General features: G+C 47.9%; 1 protein-coding gene across 3 annotated transcripts in view; it reads right to left on the reverse strand.

Moving 5' to 3' along the window:
• OBSCN (obscurin, cytoskeletal calmodulin and titin-interacting RhoGEF) overlaps positions 1 to 23,590 on the reverse strand; it is a 370,748-nt gene that overhangs the window by 288,870 nt on the left and 58,288 nt on the right. For all 3 annotated transcript variants that reach the window (XM_063924540.1, XM_063924539.1, XM_063924541.1), the window contains exons 2-6: positions 21,104 to 22,250; positions 12,583 to 12,852; positions 9,800 to 10,060; positions 6,170 to 6,475; positions 3,378 to 3,644 (exon numbers count right to left, since the gene is read on the reverse strand). In XM_063924540.1, coding sequence (XP_063780610.1) covers positions 3,378 to 3,644; positions 6,170 to 6,475; positions 9,800 to 10,060; positions 12,583 to 12,852; positions 21,104 to 22,241 — 2,242 coding nt within the window. In that variant the 5' untranslated portion in view covers positions 22,242 to 22,250. The remainder of the gene's footprint in view (positions 1 to 3,377; positions 3,645 to 6,169; positions 6,476 to 9,799; positions 10,061 to 12,582; positions 12,853 to 21,103; positions 22,251 to 23,590) is intronic.

Below are 23,590 nucleotides of genomic sequence, written 5' to 3' on the forward strand. Positions count from 1 at the left end.
CCAAATTCTATGATTTAAGCTGTTTTTTAGGGTTTTTTGAAAAAAACACCCGAATCCAAAACACACCCGAATCCGACAAAAAAAATTCGGTGAGGTTTTGCCAAAACGCGTTCGAACCCAAAACACGGCGCGGAACCGAACCCAAAACCAAAACCCGAAAAATTTCCGGTGCACATCTCTAGTATATACCGCTGCACCTGTGTATAATGCCCACATGTATATCCTGCTGCACCTGTGTATAATACCCACATGTACTGTATATACCGCTGCACCTGTGTATAATGCCCACATGTATATCCTGCTGCACCTGTGTATAATACCCACATGTACTGTATATACCGCTGCACCTGTGTATAATGCCCACATGTATATATTGCTGCACCTGTGTATAATGCCCACATGTATATACCGCTGCACCTGTGTATAATGCCCACATGTATATACAGCTGCACCTGTGTATAATGCCCACGTGCACCCTTTGGCTCATATATTGTGTATATATCTGGCTCTGGTACTAGCCAGTGCCTCCTGAGCCATTTACCTCACCGCCCGTCCCTGATACATATGATATCCCAGCGGATGGAATGGCGGCGGTCATATGACCAATACTGGCATCCAGAAGTAGAGAATACCAACAGGGGTCAGGTATGTATACCCCCTACCCGTATCCCGCCCTGATGCTAGTGCTGGCATTCCGAGCAGTGTCGGGGTTCCGGTGTCGGCATTACGACTGTCAGGGTGCCGAATGTCGGTATCCACTACAGTAATCAATACTGACCCGCAGTCACACAAACAACGGTTATACATCATTTTGACCCAACTATTTTTAAAAAGGGACCAATCTGTAATTACTTTTGCTTAGGGGTGCCATGAAAAAATCATGGAGACCCTAAGGGTGCCGTGAATCGAAAAAGTTTGTGAACCACCGCGCTATGTTTCATTTTTGTCAGGAGCCAATTAACATACCAGTATATTTTTGGACTGTGGGAGGAAACCGGAGTTCCCAGAGGAAACCTGCTTAAGCATGGGGAGAATATACAAACTCCACACAGTTAGTGCCATGGTGGGAATCAAACCCATGACCTCAGTGCGGTGAGGCAGTAATGCTAACCATCACACCAACCGTGCTGTCCATGACACTGTCATTGTCACACACAGCCCTGTCCTCATTAACACAAGTGGAGAGATAACAACTTTATTCCTGACATACTCTGTGCTGATGTGTACCTTCCACTGATCTAATTGGCTGCAGGAAATTATGTCACTTTGAAATTGATGAGGAAATAAAGGAGTCTGGATATAAGAAAATCACTTTCACTATAATCAAATGTACCTTCATAAAGACACAACTGTACAAGAATAGACACAGGACCACAATAAGCAACACAAAACAGCTTTTACTCTAAGACTGCCTATATTGTGTAGTTCAGAAATGATCCCCAGTATTTCCAATATTTTCAAACAGGAATATGGGACACATCCTCTCATGGGCTCCCAGAACAGCAGCACATGGACCTGAGGGTTCCACAACAATTGCATACAGACACTTGGGTCCCAGAACAGTGGCGCACTGACATATGCGGTCCCAGAACAGTGGCACACTGACACATGGGGTCCCAGAACAGTGGCACATGACACATGGGGTCCCAGAACAGTGGCACACTGACACATGGGGTCCCAGAACAGTGGCACATGACACATGGGGTCCCAGAACAGTGGCACACTGACACATGGGGTCCCAGAACAGTGGCACACTGACACATGGGGTTCCAGAACAGTGGCACATGACACATGGGGTCCCAGAACAGTGGCACATGACACATGGGGTCCCAGAACAGTAGCACATGACACATGGGGTCCCAGAACAGTGGCACATGACACATGGGGTCCCAGAACAGTGGCACATGACACATAGGGTTCCAGAACAGTGGCACACTGACGCATGGGGTCCCAGAACAGTGGCACACTGACACATGGGGTCCCAGAACAGTGGCACACTGACACATGGGGTTCCAGAACAGTGGCACACTGACACATGGGGTCCCAGAACAGTAGCACATGACACATGGGGTCCCAGAACAGTGGCACATGACACATGGGGTCCCAGAACAGTGGCACATGACACATAGGGTTCCAGAACAGTGGCACACTGACGCATGGGGTCCCAGAACAGTGGCACACTGACACATGGGGTCCCAGAACAGTGGCACATGACACATGGGGTCCCAGAACAGTGGCACATGACACATGGGGTTCCAGAACAGTGGCACACTGACACATGGGGTCCCAGAACAGTGGCACATGACACATGGGGTCCCAGAACAGTGGCACATGACACATGGGGTCCCAGAACAGTGGCACACTGACACATGGGGTCCCAGAACAGTGGCACATGACACATGGGGTCCCAGAACAGTGGCACACTGACACATGGGGTCCCAGAACAGTGGCACACTGACACATGGGGTTGAACAGTGGCACACTGACACATGGGGTCGGAAAACAATAGCACACTGACAATGGGTTCCAGAACAGACTGACTCTTGGGTTCCAGAACAATGGCACACTGACACTAGGGGAACCCAGAACAATGGCACACTGACACTAGGGGAAACCAGAACAATGGCACATTGACCCTTGGGGAACCCAGAACAATGGCACACTGACACTTGGGGAACCCAGAACAATGGCACACTGACACTTGGGGAGCCCAGTAGAATAACACACTGACACTTGGGGACCCAGAACAATGACACACTGACACTTAGGGAACCCAGAACAATGATACACTGACACTTGGGGTACCAGAACAATAACACACTGACACTTAGGGTCCCAGAACAATGACACACTGACATCTGGGGTCCTAGAACAATGGCACCACTGACACTTGGGGTCCCAGAACAATGACACACTGACACTTAGGGAACCCAGAACAATGATACACTGACACTTGGGGTACCAGAACAATAACACACTGACACTTAGGGTCCCAGAACAATGACACACTGACACTTAGGGTCCCAGAACAATGACACACTGACATCTGGGGTCCTAGAACAATGGCACCACTGACACTTGGGGTCCCAGAACAATGACACACTGACACTTAGGGAACCCAGAACAATGATACACTGACACTTGGGGTACCAGAACAATAACACACTGACACTTAGGGTCCCAGAACAATGACACACTGACATCTGGGGTCCTAGAACAATGGCACACTGACACTTGGGGTCTCAGAACAATGACAAACTAACAACAGGGGTTATAGAACAATGGCACGCTGGGGAAGCTGTTCCTGATAAATGTAATCGGCAGAACCACAATTATATTTCATGTGACTAAAGCAGAAAGAGCTGAGCTTTTTTTACCTTTCACCCGGAGTTTGGTGCTGTTCTCGATCTCTTTACAAGTGAATTTCACTTCCGCTTGGTCCTCAAGTTGGGTGACGTTCCTGATGATCAGAATGTGGGTGTTCTTCATGCGTTTCACCAGATACTGCTCGCTGTTCTCAATCACTTTGCCATTAATTAGCCAAGTGCCAGAAGACACCGTGGTGAGGTCAATGGAGAACGTTGCTTCTTCCCCTGCTGTGACTTCAACAGGTTTCAGAGGGGTTTTAATGGAGGGAACAGGTTCTAGAAGAGACAAGACAGTGTTACAGTGTTTCCGTGTAACGCCATATAATCCTGACTGGGTAATGTAATCTGAGCCAATCTCTTACTATTCAAGCCACATGTATGTAGAGCCAAATTATCAGATTAGATAACTAGGAACTAAAATGTAGAGTGTGACTCGTGTTTTAACGGGGCAGACTCTAGTGATGGCATCTAATGGCCCTGAAAATGGTGAGGGTAGGTCTTCTTTTCCATGTGATTCATGACCTCTATTTCTATTAAAGGACTGCTACCCTTGGTCCTGTCTCCAAATGCATTGACAACTTCTCCACCTGGCTAAACCATATTCTCTATGCTGACCTCCTATCCCTCATTTAACATCCCACTTGATGATACCTAAATTCCTGCTGCATCAAAACATTTTTCCCTCCACACCTCATTTGTCATCTGTCAGCAAACCTCATCCCCTCCAAAATCAACCACTACTGTACAGTCTCCAACTTCATTGACTGCTCCCTCCACTTATCCAAACACCACCTCCTCTCCTTCAGCATTTCCCTCTACCCCTCCTTTAAGACCACTCTTATTATTTGGAGACCTGGCACCCTTGACCCCACCAGCTTCTCATACTCTTTAGTCTAACTTCTGTCTCCCATTACCAACTTCCCCTGTCTTGACCAAGCTGTCTCCCCCTATAATCATGCCATCACCATCCATTGTGGCTCTGCTGCCCCAGGTGTTACCACTACCACTCGTCTCTGAACCAACTTTCTCTGACCTGCTTTCTCAATAGATCCTCTCACTGCTGATGGCCTCTACTGGAAATTGCACTCTCTTGCCCACTTCCTCAGCTTCAGATTAATTATCTCCTACTATACCTTCTTTATTTCACTCGCTAAACAGTTCTACCTCATCTTTTTCCAGCGCTCCAACCCTTTCTGACTCTTTGTCATACTCACTGAAGTGGACCATTTCTCTATTCTTCTACTCCTCAACCTCACAACAGCATTCGTCACTACTGACCACCCCCCCTCCTACAATCCTTCCACTTCAACAGGCTCCATGACTCAGCACTCTTCTGGGTCACCTACTACTTGTTCCTTCACTGTCTCTCCACCCATGTTCCCTTCATTTTTCCTTATCGGGTCCTATGGTTTCCGATAGAACCATTGTGCGGAAGTCACCCAAATGTATCTCTTTTTCCATGAACTCCCCCTTGATGCCCTTACCCATTTTGAGATAACCACATTAATAAATTGAACTTATAATATTTTATTTTCATTGAGGTGGCGTATCGTTCCATTGTAGAAAATGAACCACACATTTGCTCAACAACTGTCATTGGGGAGCGGTGGAGCAGGTATGGGGGTCAGGAGGGATGGTGTCCGCTCACAACTGGGTGTCTACCACTGCCTCAGGACAGAACAGTAAAGCTTACCCAGTAGCACTGTACCTGAACCCAACCCGTAGACCCACTCAGCCTCTAACTGAGGAATGCAGATCACGGGGTAAGGCGTTTGGCGCAGTACCTACCTGGAGGGCTGTGACTGCAGAAGGGGCCCCATAACTACGGCAGAGTCGCGGGTCAGACCAACCCCAGACTTTACCCGAGCAGAATCCACATCCCAGGACCATACAGATCTCCAACTGGGACTTATCGACACCAAGTAGTCAGATGAACGGGTACGTAACCCAAATTAACTTTTAACTGGACACCGGAGCATAAGACTTTAACATAATCAGCACTTATTAGCTCTATCCTCCCTCACGTCTTGTTTGTTATGTTTGTATAATTTGTTGTTTGTATACTTATGCTACATCAGTGGTTCCCAAACTTTTTTGAATCACGGCGCCCTAGAGTATCATAACTTTTTTTCATGGCGCCCCTAGGCCAAAAGTTTCTTATTGAGAGATTTAGAATGAAATATTAAATTAAGTAAATTGTGTTTATATGTCACCATTAGGTTCACAGGATTTGTTTCTGTTTGCCGACAAATTTTATGATTGGCAGCCGCCTGGACCACCAATGCAAGGCACCCCTGCAAGTGTCCTGAGGCACCCAAGGGTGCCACGGCACACACTTTGAGAACCACTGTGCTACATTGTAATATGAATTGTTTGTAGAATAAATGTTTATAAGGCAAACATCTTTTTTACGATTTGATCACTGCCATTGTATGATGGATTCACCTAACAGGTGCCGATTCACATCCACTCCAGCACCAAGGGAGTTTAAAACCACTTTTTCCCTTTATCAGTCAACAAAGAAGAGGTGAGAGCAGAGATTTATTTATCCTTCATAGTTTCCGTATTGCGAGGAGGGTGACCCCACTAACTTGGCTGCTCCCCAACGCATCACAGTAATACCCCTGGTGAGCGCACCCCCCAATGTATTACATTTAGGACCCTGTACATAGCTAGAAGAGAAGACAGCATCACTCCCCCCCCCACCCCATGAAGGGTCTCTGTGACCACCCCAAAACTGTCACATTGTTTCTGATAAAAGCTTGTAATAACCAAAGAGATAATGAGTACTGGGCACTCACCGAGGTACAACGTTCCAGGGAACTCCAGGTACGGACTCTGGCCATAGCTATTAACGGCACTGACCCTGAACTGGAAGCTCCCTTCATCTGGCACGTGGCTGACTCTTAATTCCGAGGTGGGTACATTGGCTGATTCATGGCACCTCACCCAAGTCATGGCTCCAAGCTTCTTACGTTCTACAATGTACCCATCGATTGGCACCGGGCGATCAATTGGGGGAGGGGACCAGACTAATTTCACAGATGTTTCAGTCTTTTCAGTCACCACAGGGTTAATAGGGGCGACGGAGGGAGGTTTTCTTAAGACTGTGGAATAAAATAGAAAGTGACTTCTTTAAAAGAACTGCAATGTTTGGATATTCACAGAAATATGGCAGTGTGCGTTGAACATTTTTGAAGAAAAAAAATGCTATAAATAAATCTTTTCTGACTTACAACACCCATATGTCCCATTTTTACAGGACAATTGACTATTTTCACACAAAATCTTTTACTCACTATAATTATTTCCCTTAATATTATCTTCTTGTGATCCCAGGTTCACTGATCAAGTTACCTGTCTGTCTAGTTTGTATAAAAAAATTATGAGAGCTGTATTCTAACTATGAAGAAAAGGAAATACAATACAAATACAATAATGAAAATGTAGCTGAATCTAATGACAGAGTTATTAATCTCTTTCATGAGATAATCCGACCATTTGGCATTTCATTACAAACCATTTCCCCTTTAAAATCAGTAAGTCTATCCCCCAATTGGACACTTAATTCTGTTAATCATCTGAGTGTACAAATTGTATAAATAGCAGTGCATGGCTCACTTTCATGACCGCAGTCACTCTGATACATACAGTTGGCAGATACCTGACACTGTGTCATCACCCGCTAGTAACCGATAGGAAAATCAGTTTATGACATTCAGACGGAGCTGTCTACAAAGGTTAAGGACTGAGAAACTCATCCCTGCAAATAACATTTCACACATCTTGACAAATATAAAAAAAAACAGTTACAGTAAGTAATTATTCAGTTCAAACTTCCTGTTTCTATGGAATTTGTTCTCATGTTACACACACAAAATATAATATTTAAAACCACATCACTCATCTCCTGATTTACTCTGTGCTGCTGGGGACCCTGCTCCTCCCAGTATATAACTCTCAGTCTGTAGCTTCCTGCTGCCTCCATTCCCCTCCTCACATCATGTCACTGCCCCTGTCACATGCAGCCCTGTCCTCACTGACACATCACTCATCTCCTGATATACTCTGTGCTGCTGGGGTACCTGCTCCTCCCACTATATAACTCTCAGTCTGTGGCTTCCTGCTGCCTCCATTCCCCTCCTCACATCATGTCACTGCCCCTGTCACATGCAGCCCTGTCCTCACTGACACATCACTCATCTCCTGATATACTCTGTGCTGCTGGGGACCCTGCTCCTCCCACTATATAACTCTCAGCCTGTGGCTTCCTGCTGCCTCCATTCCCCTCCTCACATCATGTCACTGCCCCTGTCACATTCAGCCCTGTCCTCACTGACACATTACTCATCTCCTGATATACTCTGTGCTGCTGGGGTACCTGCTCCTCCCACTATATAACTCTCAGTCTGTGGCTTCCTGCTGCCTCCATTCCCCTCCTCACATCATCTCACTGCCCCTGTCACATGCAGCCCTGTCCTCACTGACACATCACTCATCTCCTGATATACTCTGTGCTGCTGGGGACCCTGCTCCTCCCACTATATAACTCTCAGCCTGTAGCTTCCTGCTGCCTCCATTCCCCTCCTCACATCATGTCACTGCCCCTGTCACATGCAGCCCTGTCCTCACTGACACATCACTCATCTCCTGATATACTCTGTGCTGCTGGGTACCCTGCTCCTCCCACTATATAACGCTCAGTCTGTGGCTTCCTGCTGCCTCCATTCCCCTCCTCACATCATGTCACTGCCCCTGTCACATGCAGCCCTGTCCTCACTGACATCACTCATCTCCTGATATACTCTGTGCTGCTGGAGACCCTGCTCCTTCCACTATATAACTCTCAGTCTGTAACTTCCTGCTGTCTCCATTCCCCTCCTCACATCATGTCACTGTCCCTGTCACATGCAGCACTGTCCTCACTGACACATCACTCATCTCCTGATATACTCTGTGCTGCTGGGGACCCTGCTCCTCCCACTATATAACTCTCAGTCTGTGGGTTCCTGCTGCCTCCATTCCCCTCCTCACATCATGTCACTGTCCCTGTCACATGCAGCACTGTCCTCACTGACATGTCACTCATCTCCTGATATACTCTGTGCTGCTGAGGACCCTGCTCCTCCCACTATATAACTCTCAGTCTGTGGCTTCCTGCTGCCTCCATTCCCCTCCTCACATCATGTCACTGCCCCTGTCACATGCAGCCCTGTCCTCACTGACACATCACTCATCTCCTGATATACTCTGTGCTGCTGGGGACACTGCTCCTCCCACTATATAACTCTCAGTCTGTGGCTTCCTGCTGCTCCATTCTCCTCCTCACATCCTGTCACTGCCCCTGTCACATGCAGCCCTGTCTTCACTGACACATCACTCATCTCCTGATATACTCTGTGCTGCTGGGGACCCTGCTCCTCCCACTAAATAACTCTCAGTCTGTGGCTTCCTGCTGCCTCCATTCCCCTCCTCACATCATGTCACTGCCCCTGTCACATGCAGCCCTGTCCTCACTGACATATCACTCCTCTCCTGATATACTCTGTGCTGCTGGGGACTCTGCTCCTCCCACTATATAACTCTCAGTCTGTGGCTGCTGCCTCCATTCCCCTACTCACATCATGTCACTGCCCCTGTCACATGCAGCCCTGTCCTCACTGACACATCACTCATCTCCTGATATACTTTGTGCTGCTGGGGACCCTGCTCCTCCCACTATATAACTCTCAGTCTGTGGCTTCCTGCTGCCTCCATTCCCCTCCTCACATCATGTCACTGACCCTGTCACATGCACCCTGTCCTCACTGACACATCTCCTGATACACTCTGTGCTGCTGGGGTACCCTGCTCCTCCCACTATATAACTCTCAGTCTGTGGCTTCCTGTTGCCTCCATTCCCCTCCTCACATCATGTCACTGCCCCTGTCACATGCACCCTGTCCTCACTGACACATCACTCATCTCCTGATACACTCTGTGCTGCTGGGGACCCTGCTCCTCCCACTGTATAACTCTCAGTCTGTGGCTTCCTGCTGCCTCCATTCCTGTCCTCACATCATGTCACTGCCCCTGTCACATGCAGCCCTGTCCTCACTGACACATCACTCATCTCCTGATATACTCTGTGCTGCTGGGGACCCTGCTCCTCCCACTGTATAACTCTCAGTCTGTGGCTGCCTGCTGCCTCCACCCCCCCCCCCCCCCCCTTATGTTCATACGTACTACAGCTCTACCTGCAGCTGAGTGGGAGGAACGGGGTGGTAACAACGCGATCACACATAGGATGAGCTGAGTGAGGCCGCGTCGAGGCTGCGTAGAACGATTTAGAGGCTAAAACATAAAATACCCTGTAGCCCAGACTGTATATTTAGGATGGTGAGAAATCGGAGGAACTGGAATCAGGGATAAAATGATTAATAAACACTCACCGGTGACGGTAAATTTGGTGGATGTTTTACATTCATCGGCTATGAAGGCGATCTCGCCAGAGTCGCTGTTCTGGCATTCCCGGATAATCATGGTATGCTGTTTGCCAGAAGACGTGATAGAGATCCGCCCACCGGATTTTACTTCTTCCCCGTTGATAATCCATTTGAACTTCTGGCAATCGTTGTCCAGCTCAACGCAAAATATGGCCGTATCATTCACCGGGACGGCTGTCCTGCGCGGCAACTTTTTAATTATGTTTCCTTTATGTGAGAAAAACAAAAACATTTTAAGTGGTGATTTCACAAACTGCTTCACACTGGCAGGAGGACGCCTAGTGCCACGTGCACTAAGGGGGCTGGCAGGGCAGTGTATTAGTCTGATGCTGCGTGCACTGAGACGGTGACTATGGGGTCTATTTACTAAGCCTTGGACGAAGATAAAGTACCAGCCAATCAGCTCCTAACTACCATGTAACAGGCTGTTTTTGAAAAAATGACAGTTAGGAGCTTATTGGATGGTACTTTATCTCCAGCCACTTTATCGCCATCCAAGGCTTAGTAAATAGACCCCAAATTCGGTACAGTATATAGTCACAGTCCAGATTTTGCAACTGCTCTCAGACACACAAATATTTAATATGATTAAATATAATTATTATTATTATTATAGTGAAGTACTGAAAAACGCACATATAGTCCCACACAGGCAAAAAACCCACACACATTGTCATCCACAGGAAAAAATAAAGCACATTGGCCCCCACATGGAAAACAACACATATTGGCCCCCACAGGAAAAAAAAAAAAAAAAATCTGCACCCACAAGAAAAATTAAAAGAGATGGGCCCCCACAGGAAAAAATAAATAAAACACATTGGCCCCTACAGGAAAAACACACCCACATTGGTCCCCACAGGGAAAACACGCACACACACTGGGGATGATTGAGAGAATTAGCTCACAGCTAAAGTAGCGGGGAGCCAATTCAGTGGTTTTGGGCGACCAGCCCCAAGGCTGCACTTACTGTATCACAGATTTCAGCTCCCCCCACCCCTCCCCCCCAGAGGTGCAGGCAGAAATTTGTGCAAAATAGTGCTTTTGGGCTAGTTGCGAGTGCCGGGCGCGCATTGATCCCCGCATGAAAAGATTAAAACACATTGATTCACTGATTGCCCCCACAGGGAATAAATACAAAACACACATTGATTCATTTTCAGCTCGGCCCCTCAGATGCGGACCGCGTGGATTTGTGGTGACAGATGTACAGTACGTGGCGGTGGCTCCTGTGACGTCCCCCAGTGATTTATAAGTAATGACAACGCTGCTACTGACATTCCGCAGGGCACAGACTTCCTCAGGTTCTCCTGGTAGAATGTGGCCCAGGAAAAGGGAGCAGTAACTGCTGCCTGGTGCTATTAGTGTCTCTATGTGACAGCCTCAGATATTTATACATATAACTCATATTCCTCTGCGTCACCCCCGCCCGGCCCCCTCCGCTAATATGACTCCACCAAAAAAGAATTGATGGCATCCCGAAGTAGAACGGTCAATACAGAATTATAGAATTACATTTTGTATCTGGTTTCACACTGAGTCAACCAAAAATACTTGTAGAGACGGCTTCACTGTTCTGCTGACTCTGCAATCATGGTTCTCATGGGGAGACCGGCCGTGACATCCCAACAAGGGCGGTAAGTAGTCTATCCCTTCCCCTACCATACCCTAACCATCCCTTTTAGGTGCCTAACTCTAACCCTCCGGGTAGCACCTATACCTAACCCCTCCTCCCTGTACCCTAACCCTAACCATGTCCCTTCCGCAGCCTTAACATAACCACCTTCCTGGTGGTGCCTAACCCAACCCCACCTCCCCGTAGCCTAAAACTAGCCCTCTCTCTTCCCCCACGCAGCCTAACCCTAAGTCTCTTGGGGGTCACCTAAACCTAATCCCCCCATTGCCGGTGTAGAATTTACCCACCCCGCTGTTTCGACGATCGTGATCCCAATGGCCTCTTTAGGAATTCCAGTCAGGGCCAGATTAACAATGGGGTGGATGGGCTCCGGGCCCCAGATAAAAGTAGGCCCATCACTCTGACAACGTGATGATAATTAACTGTCCAGCTGGTCACATGGTTGCCATAAATCATAAGACTTAAAATTATATTTATAATTTCCTCACAAAGTGACTCCGTTATTCTATTTTTACATATTTTGGGAGACATTGGAGATTATAATGTAGGGAGTGCACACGCCCATATATCACTGGCCACACCCACGCAGCATTAGCCACACCTCCTCGACGTCTCACAATAGGCCTTTGGTCATGTTCAGGCCCATGTGGACCTTAATCCGTCCCTGATTCCAGTGTCGGCATTCTGACGTGTGTCGGGATTCTGACCAGTAATGTGTGGGAGTGGCCAGCGCTGTGTGGGAATGGCCAGTGCTGTGTGGGTGTGACCAGTGCCATGTGGGAGTGACCAGTGCCGTGTGGGCGTGTACATCCCCTACACTATCACCCACTAAATATGTATATTACAAAACATTGCATCATTTTGTGAGGAAGACAGAAATACAATGTTAATACTTATTATATGTGACGGTCGTGTGGCCAGCTGGTCAGCATCGTGCTGTCATGACGATGGGCCTTTTCATGAGGAGGCCTTGTGCTGCACTCCCACCCGGCCCACTGTTAGTCTGGCTCTGAGCGTCCCTGGTGCATTATAAGTAAGTCAGGCTTAGTTGGAGGTGCCCTGTGTTTGCACGGCTCCTATACTCTAACGTTACCTTGGACGGACAACTCAGCGATTGTGCGGCTGCCCTCTTTCATCTCACAAATGTACACGGCGTCATCGTCTGCGGTGACGTTCTGTACAGTCAGTCTGCGGATGGTGCCCTCCTCCTCAATGCTATACTTAGTGCTCTGCTGGATCTTCGTCTCCTCCTTGAACCAGGCTGACTCGGTGAGAGAGTAGGGGACCTCACACTGGAAGGTGGCCGACTCCTTCTCCCGCACTTCCAGGTCCCTCAGCTTCGATCGGAAGGGGATTCTGGGCTCTTTAAGACATCAGATAAAACAATTATTTATCCACAGAAGAAATATGGGTACAATACATATTAACTGGTATGGAAATGGGAGAAGACTGTTCAGCATACAGTACATTGGCTTGGGTACACGGAAGGGTCTATAATGAGCAGAATCCAATATATGGCTTCTAAGATGTAGCTTCTAAAGTGTGGCTTCTATTTTATGGCCATAAGGTGCAACCTCTATGTTATGGCCTCTAAGGTGTGACCTCTATAGTATGGCCTCTAAGGTATGGCCTCTATGGTATGGCCTACAAAGTGCAACCTCTATGGTATGACCTATAAGGTGCGACCTCTATGGTATGGCCTCTAAGGTGTGGTCTCTAAGGTGCAACCTCTATGTTATGGCCATTAAGGTGTGACCTCTATAGTATGGACTCTAAGGTATGGCCTATAAGTTGCAATCTCTATGGTATGACCTATAAGGTGTGACCTCTATAGTATGGCCTCTAAGGTGCGGCCTCTATGGTATGGCTTTTATGGTATGGCCTCTAAGGTATGACTTCTTAGGTGTGGCCACTATAGTATGGCTTCTAAGGAGTGGCTTCTAAGGTGCGGCCTCTAAGGTATGACTTCTACTGTGCAGCCTCTGAAGTGTGACGCCTAATGTGCAGCCTCTATGGTATGGCCTCTAAGGCTCTAAGGTACGACCTCTAATGTATGGCCTCTAAGGTGTGACTTCTAATATGCAGCCTCTATGGTATGGCCTCTAAGGCTCTACAGTACGGCCTCTAATAAATAGCCTCTAAGGCGTGACTTCTAATGTGCAGCCTTTATGGTATGGCCTCTAAGGCTCTACAGTACGGCCTCTAATAAATAGCCTCTAAGGCGTGACTTCTAATGTGCAGCCTTTATGGTATGGTTTCTGAGGTGCGACTTCTAAGATGCGGCCTCTCTGGTATGGCCTCTAAGGTGTGACTTCTAATGTGCAGCCTCTATGGTATAGCCTCTAAGGTGCGACTTCTAAGATGCGGCCTCTCTGGTATGGCCTCTAAGGTGTGACTTCTAATGTGCAGCCTCTATGGTATAGCCTCTAAGGTGCGACTTCTAAGAAGCGGCCTCTCTGGTATGGCCTCTAAGGTGTGACTTCTAATGTGCAGCCTCTATGGTATGGCCTCTAAGGTGTGGCTTGTAAGTTGTGGCCTCTACAATATGGCCTCTAATGTATGGCCTTTATGGTATGGCCTCTAAGGTGTGACTTCTAAGGTTCAGGAGCAGATCTGAAGCATTATGGTACAAAATGAATAGCATTACTGGAGTTTAGTCTTCCCTATGCTAGCGGTACACAGGCCTAGTGGATAGAAAGGGACATATAATCGATTGCTTCTATCAGGGGCCTCCAGTGAGGTCACAATATTATTTATCCAGAGTCTCTTCTATAAGCTACGTGACCATGGCAAAATATCACCCAGACTTCCACCTCCTTGGGGAAGAATATGTCACTTTAAGTGGATTGCAGCAAAGCGGGAGGTTCTCCCGACCTCCAGCCTCTAACTTAGCCTCAGCTCACAAGAAGCAACCACATTACGGAGACCCTAACACAGTGATCACTGACGGTTACACTTAAACTGGGAATCTCTGCAATCATTACCACAGAAAGAACATGCTAAACAGAAAGAAAAGCCTTAATATAGGGATCAATGGTTCCTACAGTATATGAAGCACAGCTCTCTCAGCCGAGGTGAGAAGCAGAGGACATCGTGGACAGGACTATAGATGTCTGTTTGACCGATGTCTCCCTAGAGTCCTGGGTCGGTGTTACTGACACAAACACCACTGATTGTCAGTAAACTCTGCATATAGTGATATTACTCTGTATAACAGGGGGCGGGAGAGACATATTACACCGGCTAAGAATAACCATTGGGCTGATTACCTACATTCTGAAGCAGCAGGACAATGCTGGATCAACGGTATTTGGGGAATAAGTGGCATCAGTGATTATATATAGCAGATGGCACAGACAGGCACAAAGTATACCGTAATATGATTCTCATTCCCTACGTTGTCATCAAAGCTAATTTATACAATGAGGGCTCATAGACGCTAGGGCAAAAATAGTGTGGTCCTGTAAAGCCATGGCTTTATATCATCAGGCCGCAGACCTTTGTGCTTGGTGCCCCTGGATGTGACACAGAGCTGATCATTGCAGTTATATATAATGCAGAGAAAGGATGCAGTTAAAATACCAACACCGGAATCCAGACCTACGGCATAAACACGGTGTTGAAATACCGATGCATTACACAAACAGTGTTCGGGATCCCGGCGTCAAAATACAGACAGTCGGAATCATGAACGTAGTTCCAGCAGAATGCGCTTGCGTCCTGCCGCAGGCGAGGGGAGGTTAGGTTTACGCATTAGAAGGAGGGTTAGGGTTCGGCTGCAGTGACTGGAAGAGGATGGTTAGGGACAGGGGAGGAAGGGTTAGGTTTAGGCATTAGAAGGAGGGTTAGGGTAAGGGCTGTAACACACTACCCGGCTTTTTGCCATCCGGCAGAGTCTTTCACACACAACGGCTTTGAGCCGTGTGTGATTCTGTGCGCATGCGCAGCAGCAGACACAGCTTGAAAAAAAAAAAAACTGTGTGTGTGAAAGCTCCCCTTCACACACACGGTCCACTGCCTTCAAAAACGGCACGGCCCCGGCCCGGCAGCCGGACCTTCCAGTGGATATTTCCGGCTATAACCCGGCAGCCGGGCCGGGGCCGTGCAGTGTGAAAGGACCCTACCCATCACACTGTTAATTACAATACCGTCACGGGAAAAAGCCATCCGGCTTTTTCACGGTCGGCAAAAGCCGGCACGTGTGTTACAGCCCTTAGGGTGCAGGGACGGGAAGAGGATGGTAAGAGACCGGGAAAGGAGGGTTAGGTGTAGGCACTCAGAAGAAGGGTTAGGGTGCAGGGACAGGAAGAGTATGGTAAGGGACCGGGGAGGGATGGTTAGGTTTAGACACTCAGAAGGTTGGTTAGGGTTAGGGTGCAGGGACGGTAAGGGACCGGGGAGGGAGGGTTAGGTTTAAGCACTCAGAAGGTTGGTTAGGGTTAGGGTGCAGGGACGGTAAGGGACCGGGGAGGGAGGGTTAGGTGTAGGCACTCAGAAAGGGGGTTAGGGTTAGGGTGCAGGGACGGAAAGAGGATGGTAAGGTACCGGGGAGGGAGGGTTAGGTTTAGGCACTCAGAAGGGGGGTTAGAGTGCAGGGACAGGATGAGGACATTAAGGGACTGGGGAGGGAGGGTTAGGTTTAGGCACTCAGAAGGGGGGTTAAGGTTAGGGTGCAGGGACGGGAAGAGGATGGTAAGGTACCGGGGAGGGAGGGTTAGGTTTAGGCACTCAGAAGGGGGGTTAGAGTGCAGAGACAGGATCAGGACATTAAGGGACCGGGGAGGGAGGGTTAGGTTTAGGCACTCAGAAGGGGGGGTTAAGGTTAGGGTGCAGGGACGGGAAGAGGATGGTAAGGTACCGGGGAGGGAGGGTTAGGTTTAAGCACTCAGGAAGGGGGTTAGGGTGCAGGGACGGGAAGAGGATGGTAAGGGACCGGGGAGGGAGGGTTAGGTTTAGGCAATCAGAAGGGGGGTTAGGGTTAGGGTGCAGGGACGGGAAGAGGATGGTAAGGTACCGGGGAGGGAGGGTTAGGTGTAGGCATTCAGAAGGGGGGTTAGGGTGCAGGGACGGGAAGAGGATGGTAAGAGACTGGGAAAGGAGGGTTAGGTGTAGGCTCTCAGAAGGGGGGTTAAGGTGCAGGGACGGGAAGAGGATGGTAAGGGACCGGGGAAGGAGGGTTAGGTTTAGACACTCAGAAGGTTGGTTAGGGTTAGGGTGCAGGGACGGTAAGGGACCGGGGAGGGAGGGTTAGGTTTAGGCACTCAGAAGGGGGGTTAGGGTTAGGGTGCAGGGACGGTAAGGGACCGGGGAGGAAGGGTTAGGTGTAGGCACTCAGAAAGGGGGTTAGGGTTAGGGTGCAGAGACGGGAAGAGGATGGTAAGGTACCGGGGAGGGAGGGTTAGGTTTAGGCACTCAGAAGGGGGGTTAGAGTGCAGAGACAGGATGAGGACAGTAAGGGACCGGGGAGGAAGGGTTAGGTTTAGGCACTCAGAAGGTTGGTTAGGGTTAGGGTGCAGGGACGGGAAGAGGATGGTAAGGTACCGGGGAGGGAGGGTTAGGTTTAGGCACTCAGAAGGAGGGTTAGGGTGCAGGGACGGCAAGAGTATGGTAAGGGACCGGGGAGGGAGGGTTAGGTTTAGGCACTCAGAAGGGGGGTTAGGGTGCAGGGACGGGAAGAGGATGGTAAGGTACCGGGGAGGGAGGGTTAGGTGTAGGCACTCAGGAAGGGGGCTAGGGTGCAGGGACGGGAAGAGGATGGTAAGGGACCGGGAAAGGAGGGTTAGGTGTAGGCACTCAGAAGGAGGGTTAGGGTGCAGGGACGGTAAGGGACCGGGGAGGGAGGGTTAGGTTTAGGCACTCAGAAGGTTGGTTAGGGTGCAGGGACGGTAAGGGACCAGGGAGGGAGGGTTAGGTGTAGGCACTCAGAAAGGGGGTTAGGGTGCAGGGACGGGAAGAGGATGGAAAGGTATCGGGGAGGGAGGGTTAGGTTTAGGCACTCAGAAGGGGGGTTAGAGTACAGAGACAGGATGAGGACAGTAAGGGACAGGGGAGGGAGGGTTAGGTTTAGGCACTCAGAAGGGGGGTTAGGGTGCAGAGACAGGATGAGGATGGTAAGGGACCGGGGAGGGAGGGTTAGGTTTAGGCACTCAGAAGGTTGGTTAGGGTTAGGGTGCAGGGATGGGAAGAGGATGGTAAGGTACCGGGGAGGGAGGGTTAGGTTTAGGCACTCAAAAGGGGGGTTAGGGTGCAGAGACGGCAAGAGTATGGTAAGGGACCGGGGAGGGAGGGTTAGGTTTAGGCACTCAGAAGGGGGGTTAAGGTTAGGGTGCAGGGACGGGAAGAGGATGGTAAGGTACCGGGGAGGGAGGGTTAGGTGTAGGCATTCAGAAGGGGGGTTAGGGTGCAGGGACGGGAAGAGGATGGTAAGAGACCAGGGAGGGTGGGTTAGATTTAGGCACTCTGAAGGGGGGTTAGGGTTAGGGTGCAGGGACGGGAAGAGGATGGTAAGGGACCGGGGAGGGAGGGTTAGGTTTGGGCACTTAGAAGGGGAGGTTAGGCTTTTGTAATGAAATATAATCTTCCAAAATTGGAACTGGACAATACTTCTGACGTGTGATACACAGAGCTACATGTAATATGTTTTACCATATGCAGACCGTCTTCAGTACATTTTTACTTATGTTTTGCTACAGAGCTTCTCAAACTGCATCCTCAAAACACACTAACAGTCCAGGAGGGTATATTTACTAAAATTTGATTTTGGAAGGGGCTTTATGAATCTTCCAAATCGATTGAAATCGATTCTATTTGGTCTTTCTAAACTCTTTGAATTTTACCTTATTCACTAAAAATCGATTTTGCATTCAATTTTAAAATCAAATTCAACGTTGATTCCTGTTTAAAAGGTTTTTAGAATTGAATCTATAAAATCCCTTCCTAAATCGAACATCACATCCCCATTGAAATTCCCAGCCAAATAGAATGCAAAATTGAATAGAACAGCCTCATTGCTTCCTATTGGTCCAAATGTATCACATGCTCACTAATTAAAGGGGAAACACACTCATTACATCATTTTATACATGAAAATATATTTTTTTATAAATTTTTGCATGATTATGCAATAGACGGCAGCTGAGCAAAAAGAAAATATAAGTACATTTTGACATAAAAATATGCATTTTGTAAAAAATAGTATTAGAAACAAACAAACAAACAAACAAACAAACAAACATGCTTTCTGACAAGGATTGGGTGTTCATATGTCCCTCTATATTTTTTTAAAATAATTACAGTTACTGCTATCTTGTACAACAACCATCCCTCTGCAATTTGTCCAACAAGATTTAGGACAGACAGGGATGAGTTGGTGAGGATGTAAGCATCATGGGCAGAATCTGGATAGGCACTTACTTTACTCTTGTTATTGGTAATTGCTTCCTAATTTACTGTAAATTTGCCAATATTATGCTCTGGTGCTATCTTTTGCATATTTTTATAATTTGTTTTGCCTAAAAGTCTAAATTTGTGCAGTACTCAACTCATGAAGCTGCTGACAGTACTCAGAATGTTTCTCCAGAGTTTTTTCAGTCAGGTGGTGTTTTGCATGGTATAGGTAGGTGCTTTTACAGTGTCCTATGTGTTTTTGGGTCGTCATCACTATCATTTTCCTGTCTTTAGAATGGGGTTGGAAGCCAAAATCGAATGTCCAGGATCATTCTAAACATTTGGAGATTTGAGGTTCGATTTGAGGTTCGATTTGGAGGTCCATTTCAAATCAAACCTTAGTAAATTAGGGGATTTCATATTGTTCTAAGGGAAAACATTTATATTTTTAGAAATTTAATTTCTATTGGGATATGAATTGAATCTGCCAATAGAATCGATTTGACATTCGATTTGGGCTTTAGTAAATCTGTTCAACCCAAATCGAATGAAAATCGAATTGCAATAGAATCCCAAATTCCTTGAATCACCAAAATCAAACTTTAGTCAATTTTGCTCCAGGTATTAAGGATTTCCAATCTTGAGCATACTGTAGATCAGGCATTCCCAACCACGGTCCTCAAAGCACACCAACAGTGCAGGTTTTAGAGATATCCAGGCTTGAACACAGGTGACTTAATAAGTTCCTCAGTTATTTTTATTTAACCATCTGTGCTGCAGCCTGGATATCACTAAAACCTGCACTGTTGGTGTGCCTTGAGGACCGTGGTTGGAAATGCCTGCTGTAGATAGTTAAATCAAATGACTGAGGTAGTAATTAAGTCATTTGTGCTCAAGCATGGAAATCCTTACAACATGGACTGTTAAGTGGGTCTTGAGGACCACCAAGTTTATGATGGTAAATAATGTTCAGTATATTATGCTGACATCCTATTAAAATACAATGTATTATCAACCTAAAATAGAATGTACATGTCTCTAAAGTAGCATGGCATCACAAAACTCATACAGATAGAAATATCAAGCCTGATTGGGAGCAAAACAAGCACCTGGGTAACACCATGCTACACTGCAGTGGGAGATGTAACATGTGCAGAGAGTTAGGTGTGGGAGGGGCGTGTCCTAGTACATTGCAGTGTGAGAATAAAGCTGCCCAGCATGTGTGGGCTACATGCAGAAGCAGCCAGTAAGTGAGCACCTGGGTAACACCATGCTGCACTGCAGGGAGGCAGGTGTAACATGTGCAGAGAGTTAGGTGTGGGAGGGGTGTGTCCTAGCTCAGATCTACATTGCAGTGTGAGAATAAAGCCGCCCAGCATATGTGGGCTACATGCAGATGCAGCCAGTAACTGGGCACCTGGGTAACACAATGCTGCACTGCAGGGGTCAGATGTAACATGTGCAGAGAGTTAGGTGTGGGAGGGGCATGTCCTAGCTCAGAGCTACATTGCAGTGTGAGAATAAAGCCGCCCAGCATGTGTGGGCTACATGCAGAGGCAGCAAGTAACTGAGCACCTGGGTAACACCATGCTCCACTGCAGGTGGGGCAGATGTAACATGTGCAGAGGGTTGGGTGTGGGAGGGGTGGGTGTTAGCTCAGAGCTACATTGCAGTGTGAGAATAAAGCTGCCCAGCATGTGTGGGCTACATGCAGAAGCAGCCAGTAACTGAGCACCTGGGTAACACCATGCTGCACTGCAGGGGGCAGATGTAACATGTGCAGAGAGTTAGGTGTGGGAGGGGCATGTCCTAGCTCAGAGCTACATTGCAGTGTGAGAATAAAGCTGCCCAGCATGTGTGGGCTACATGCAGAAGCAGCCAGTAACTGAGCACCTGGGTAACACCATGCTGCACTGCAGGGGGGCAGATGTAACATGTGCAGAGAGTTAGGTGTAGGAGGGGTGTGTCCTAGCTCAGATGTACATTGCAGTGTGAGAATAAAGCTGCCCAGCATGTGTGAGCTACATGCAGAAGCAGCCAGTAACTGAGCACCTGGGTAACACCATGCTGCACTGCAGGGGGGCAGATGTAACATGTGCAGAGAGTTAGGTGTAGCAGGGGCGTGTCCTAGCTCAGAGCTACATTGCAGTGTGAGAACAAAGCTGCACTTACTGTACTTACTAGTGTGCACTGTGCAATGTGATTATGTAACAGGAAATAGCACCTACCTTTCACGATGACCAGCACGGAGCTGTAGGTCTGACCAGCCAGGTTAGACGCCGTGCAGGTGTACAGTCCGTTGTCGATTTGTTTGCAGAATAAAATTTTAAGGACAAAGTTCTCTTGCTCATCCTCATAGACGACGTGCCTCCGGCCCTCCGAGACCACCTCTCCGTCCTTCTTCCACACAATTTCAGGCTTGGGCTCCCCAGTCACAAAACAGCTCATCTTGGCGTGCTTACCCTCCGTCACCGTACAAGTGCGCGTGAGAACGCTCATGGTTCCTTCGCGGTTTGCTTTTGGCGTGAGGGACGCTGCCCTCTCATAGTCACGGGACAGGTTAAAACCCAGGCCGGTCATTGAGTCTACAGTTTTATAGGGAGAGGAGCTATAGTCATAGGAGCCCAGTATGGAAAGGTCTGTCTTTCTCATTTCTTCTCGCCGTTTCTGCAGGTGAGACAACATGGAGGCCGTTTTGCCATAACCCACGTCCGGAGAGCTTATACTGTTGGCGTTAAGGTTGCTGAGAGAATCGATCAACAGCGAAGCAGAGGCTTTAGCCTGGCCAACAGAATTCTCGGCCCGGCAGACATAGGTCCCGCTGTCTGAATACCGAACGCAGTGTATCCGCAGAGCGCTGGATTCCCCGTCCACCTCAACGCGAATGTGGCTGGAATCGATGGCTGTTCCCAACAGTTTCCCATCTTTCTCCCAATTGATCACGGGATGTGGGTGGCCCTGTACCCGGCATTTGAAGGTGGCACTTTCTCCCAGGTTCAACTTGGCGTTGACTGGTTTCAGGATAAAATATGGCGGGCATTCCACCACCGTGCTCTCCTGTTCATCCCCGACTTTGATCATCACCGCGGCAAACGCTTCCCCTATGTTGTTGATTGCGCGGCATATGTACTGGCCGCTGTCTCCAAAGGTCAAATCGTATATGGTGAGCTGGTATAAGCCGCCATCTTCCACCATTTTGAAGCGTCCTCCTGACTGGACTTGGAGCTTGTCTTTCTCCCATGTGACTGAGGGTGCTGGGCTTCCAACAATTTGGCAACTTAAAGTGACATCTTTCCCCACAGACGTCATGAAGGCCTTGGGTCTTGTGAGGAACCGGGGAACCCCGCTGAACGAGCTGTAATCCATTTTGGAAATCTGAAAAAGGAAACAAGAAAATTAACTGGGTTTCAAAATTTGGTACCGGAGTTGCCGCCTCTAAAACAATGAGTTTTTCATAATCATTTTGATAAGTGGATAAAATAAGATTCATAAAGATATTTTACATTGGAGAATGGATGTCTGGGAAATGCTATTTGTATGCACCACTTATAATAAATGATATATAGGGTTCATATAGGGTTAGCGTATGCCACAGGCAGCCTGTGTTGTCCTTCTTAGGACTCATCAGTGCAAGATGTGACGTTCCGGACCTCACGTGAAGTGCTATAGAGACAGAGTAACTATAGGCCTGATTCAGCATGGATCGCAAAAGTAAACTCTTTCTATTGGGCAAAACCATGTGCACTGCAGGGGAGGCAGATGTAACATGTGCAGAGAGAGTTAGATTTGGGTGGGGTGTGTTCAAAATGAAATCTAAATTGCAGTGTAAAAATAAAGCAGCCAGTATTTACCCTGCACAGAAACAATATAACCCACCCAAATATAACTCTCTCTGCACATGTTACATCTGCCCCACCTGCACTGCAGCATGGTGTTGCCCAATAGAGAAACATTTTGCTTTTGCAATCCATGCTGAATCAGGTCCTCAATCCATAAACCTAAACTCGTTAGCAACTTCAGAATCAGGACACAGGTTATTTGTTGTTCCCACTGACACTTGTCCTCCCAGCTGAGGAGAGGAGGGAAGTGAGTGAATAGGAGGCACGGAGGTTATAGCAGCGAATGGACGGACAGAATAGGATTCAGCAATTAGAACTTGCAGACCTGCACATTCTCTTGGACATAAAGCGCTTGATTCTGAGTAGAGTGAAAAGCAATAGAGCAAAAAAACAAATTACTTTGATCCTGGGTAAAACCATGCTGCACTGCAGGTGGGGCAAATGTAACTTGTGCAGAGAATTAGATTTGGGTGGGGTGTGTTCAAACTGAAATCTAAATTGCAATGTAAAAATAAAGCAGCCAGTATTTACCCTGCACAGAAACAAAATAACCCACCCAAATCTAACTCTCTCTGCACATGTTACATCTGCCCCACCTGCAGTGCACATGGTTGTGCCCAATTGCTTACTCTTTTGGTCTGCTAACAAACCTGAATAACCCCCTTAGTTTGGTCACAACTCAGAATCACCCCCCTTGGTGTTCCCATGGACCTCTCCCCAGGGCAGGATGGAGGTGTGAGATGCAGCATACCCGGATTGTATTACAGGGTGTGAGCAGCAGTTGGTGTGATCTTTAGTGCGTGCTAACTGATTTGCTCTGTACACTTTGTGCCTCTGTGCAGACGTCAGTCTAGCAGTAAGGGGTCTATTCATGCA

Source organism: Pseudophryne corroboree, chromosome 5, assembly GCF_028390025.1.
Source record: "Pseudophryne corroboree isolate aPseCor3 chromosome 5, aPseCor3.hap2, whole genome shotgun sequence".
NCBI lineage: Eukaryota > Metazoa > Chordata > Amphibia > Anura > Myobatrachidae > Pseudophryne > Pseudophryne corroboree.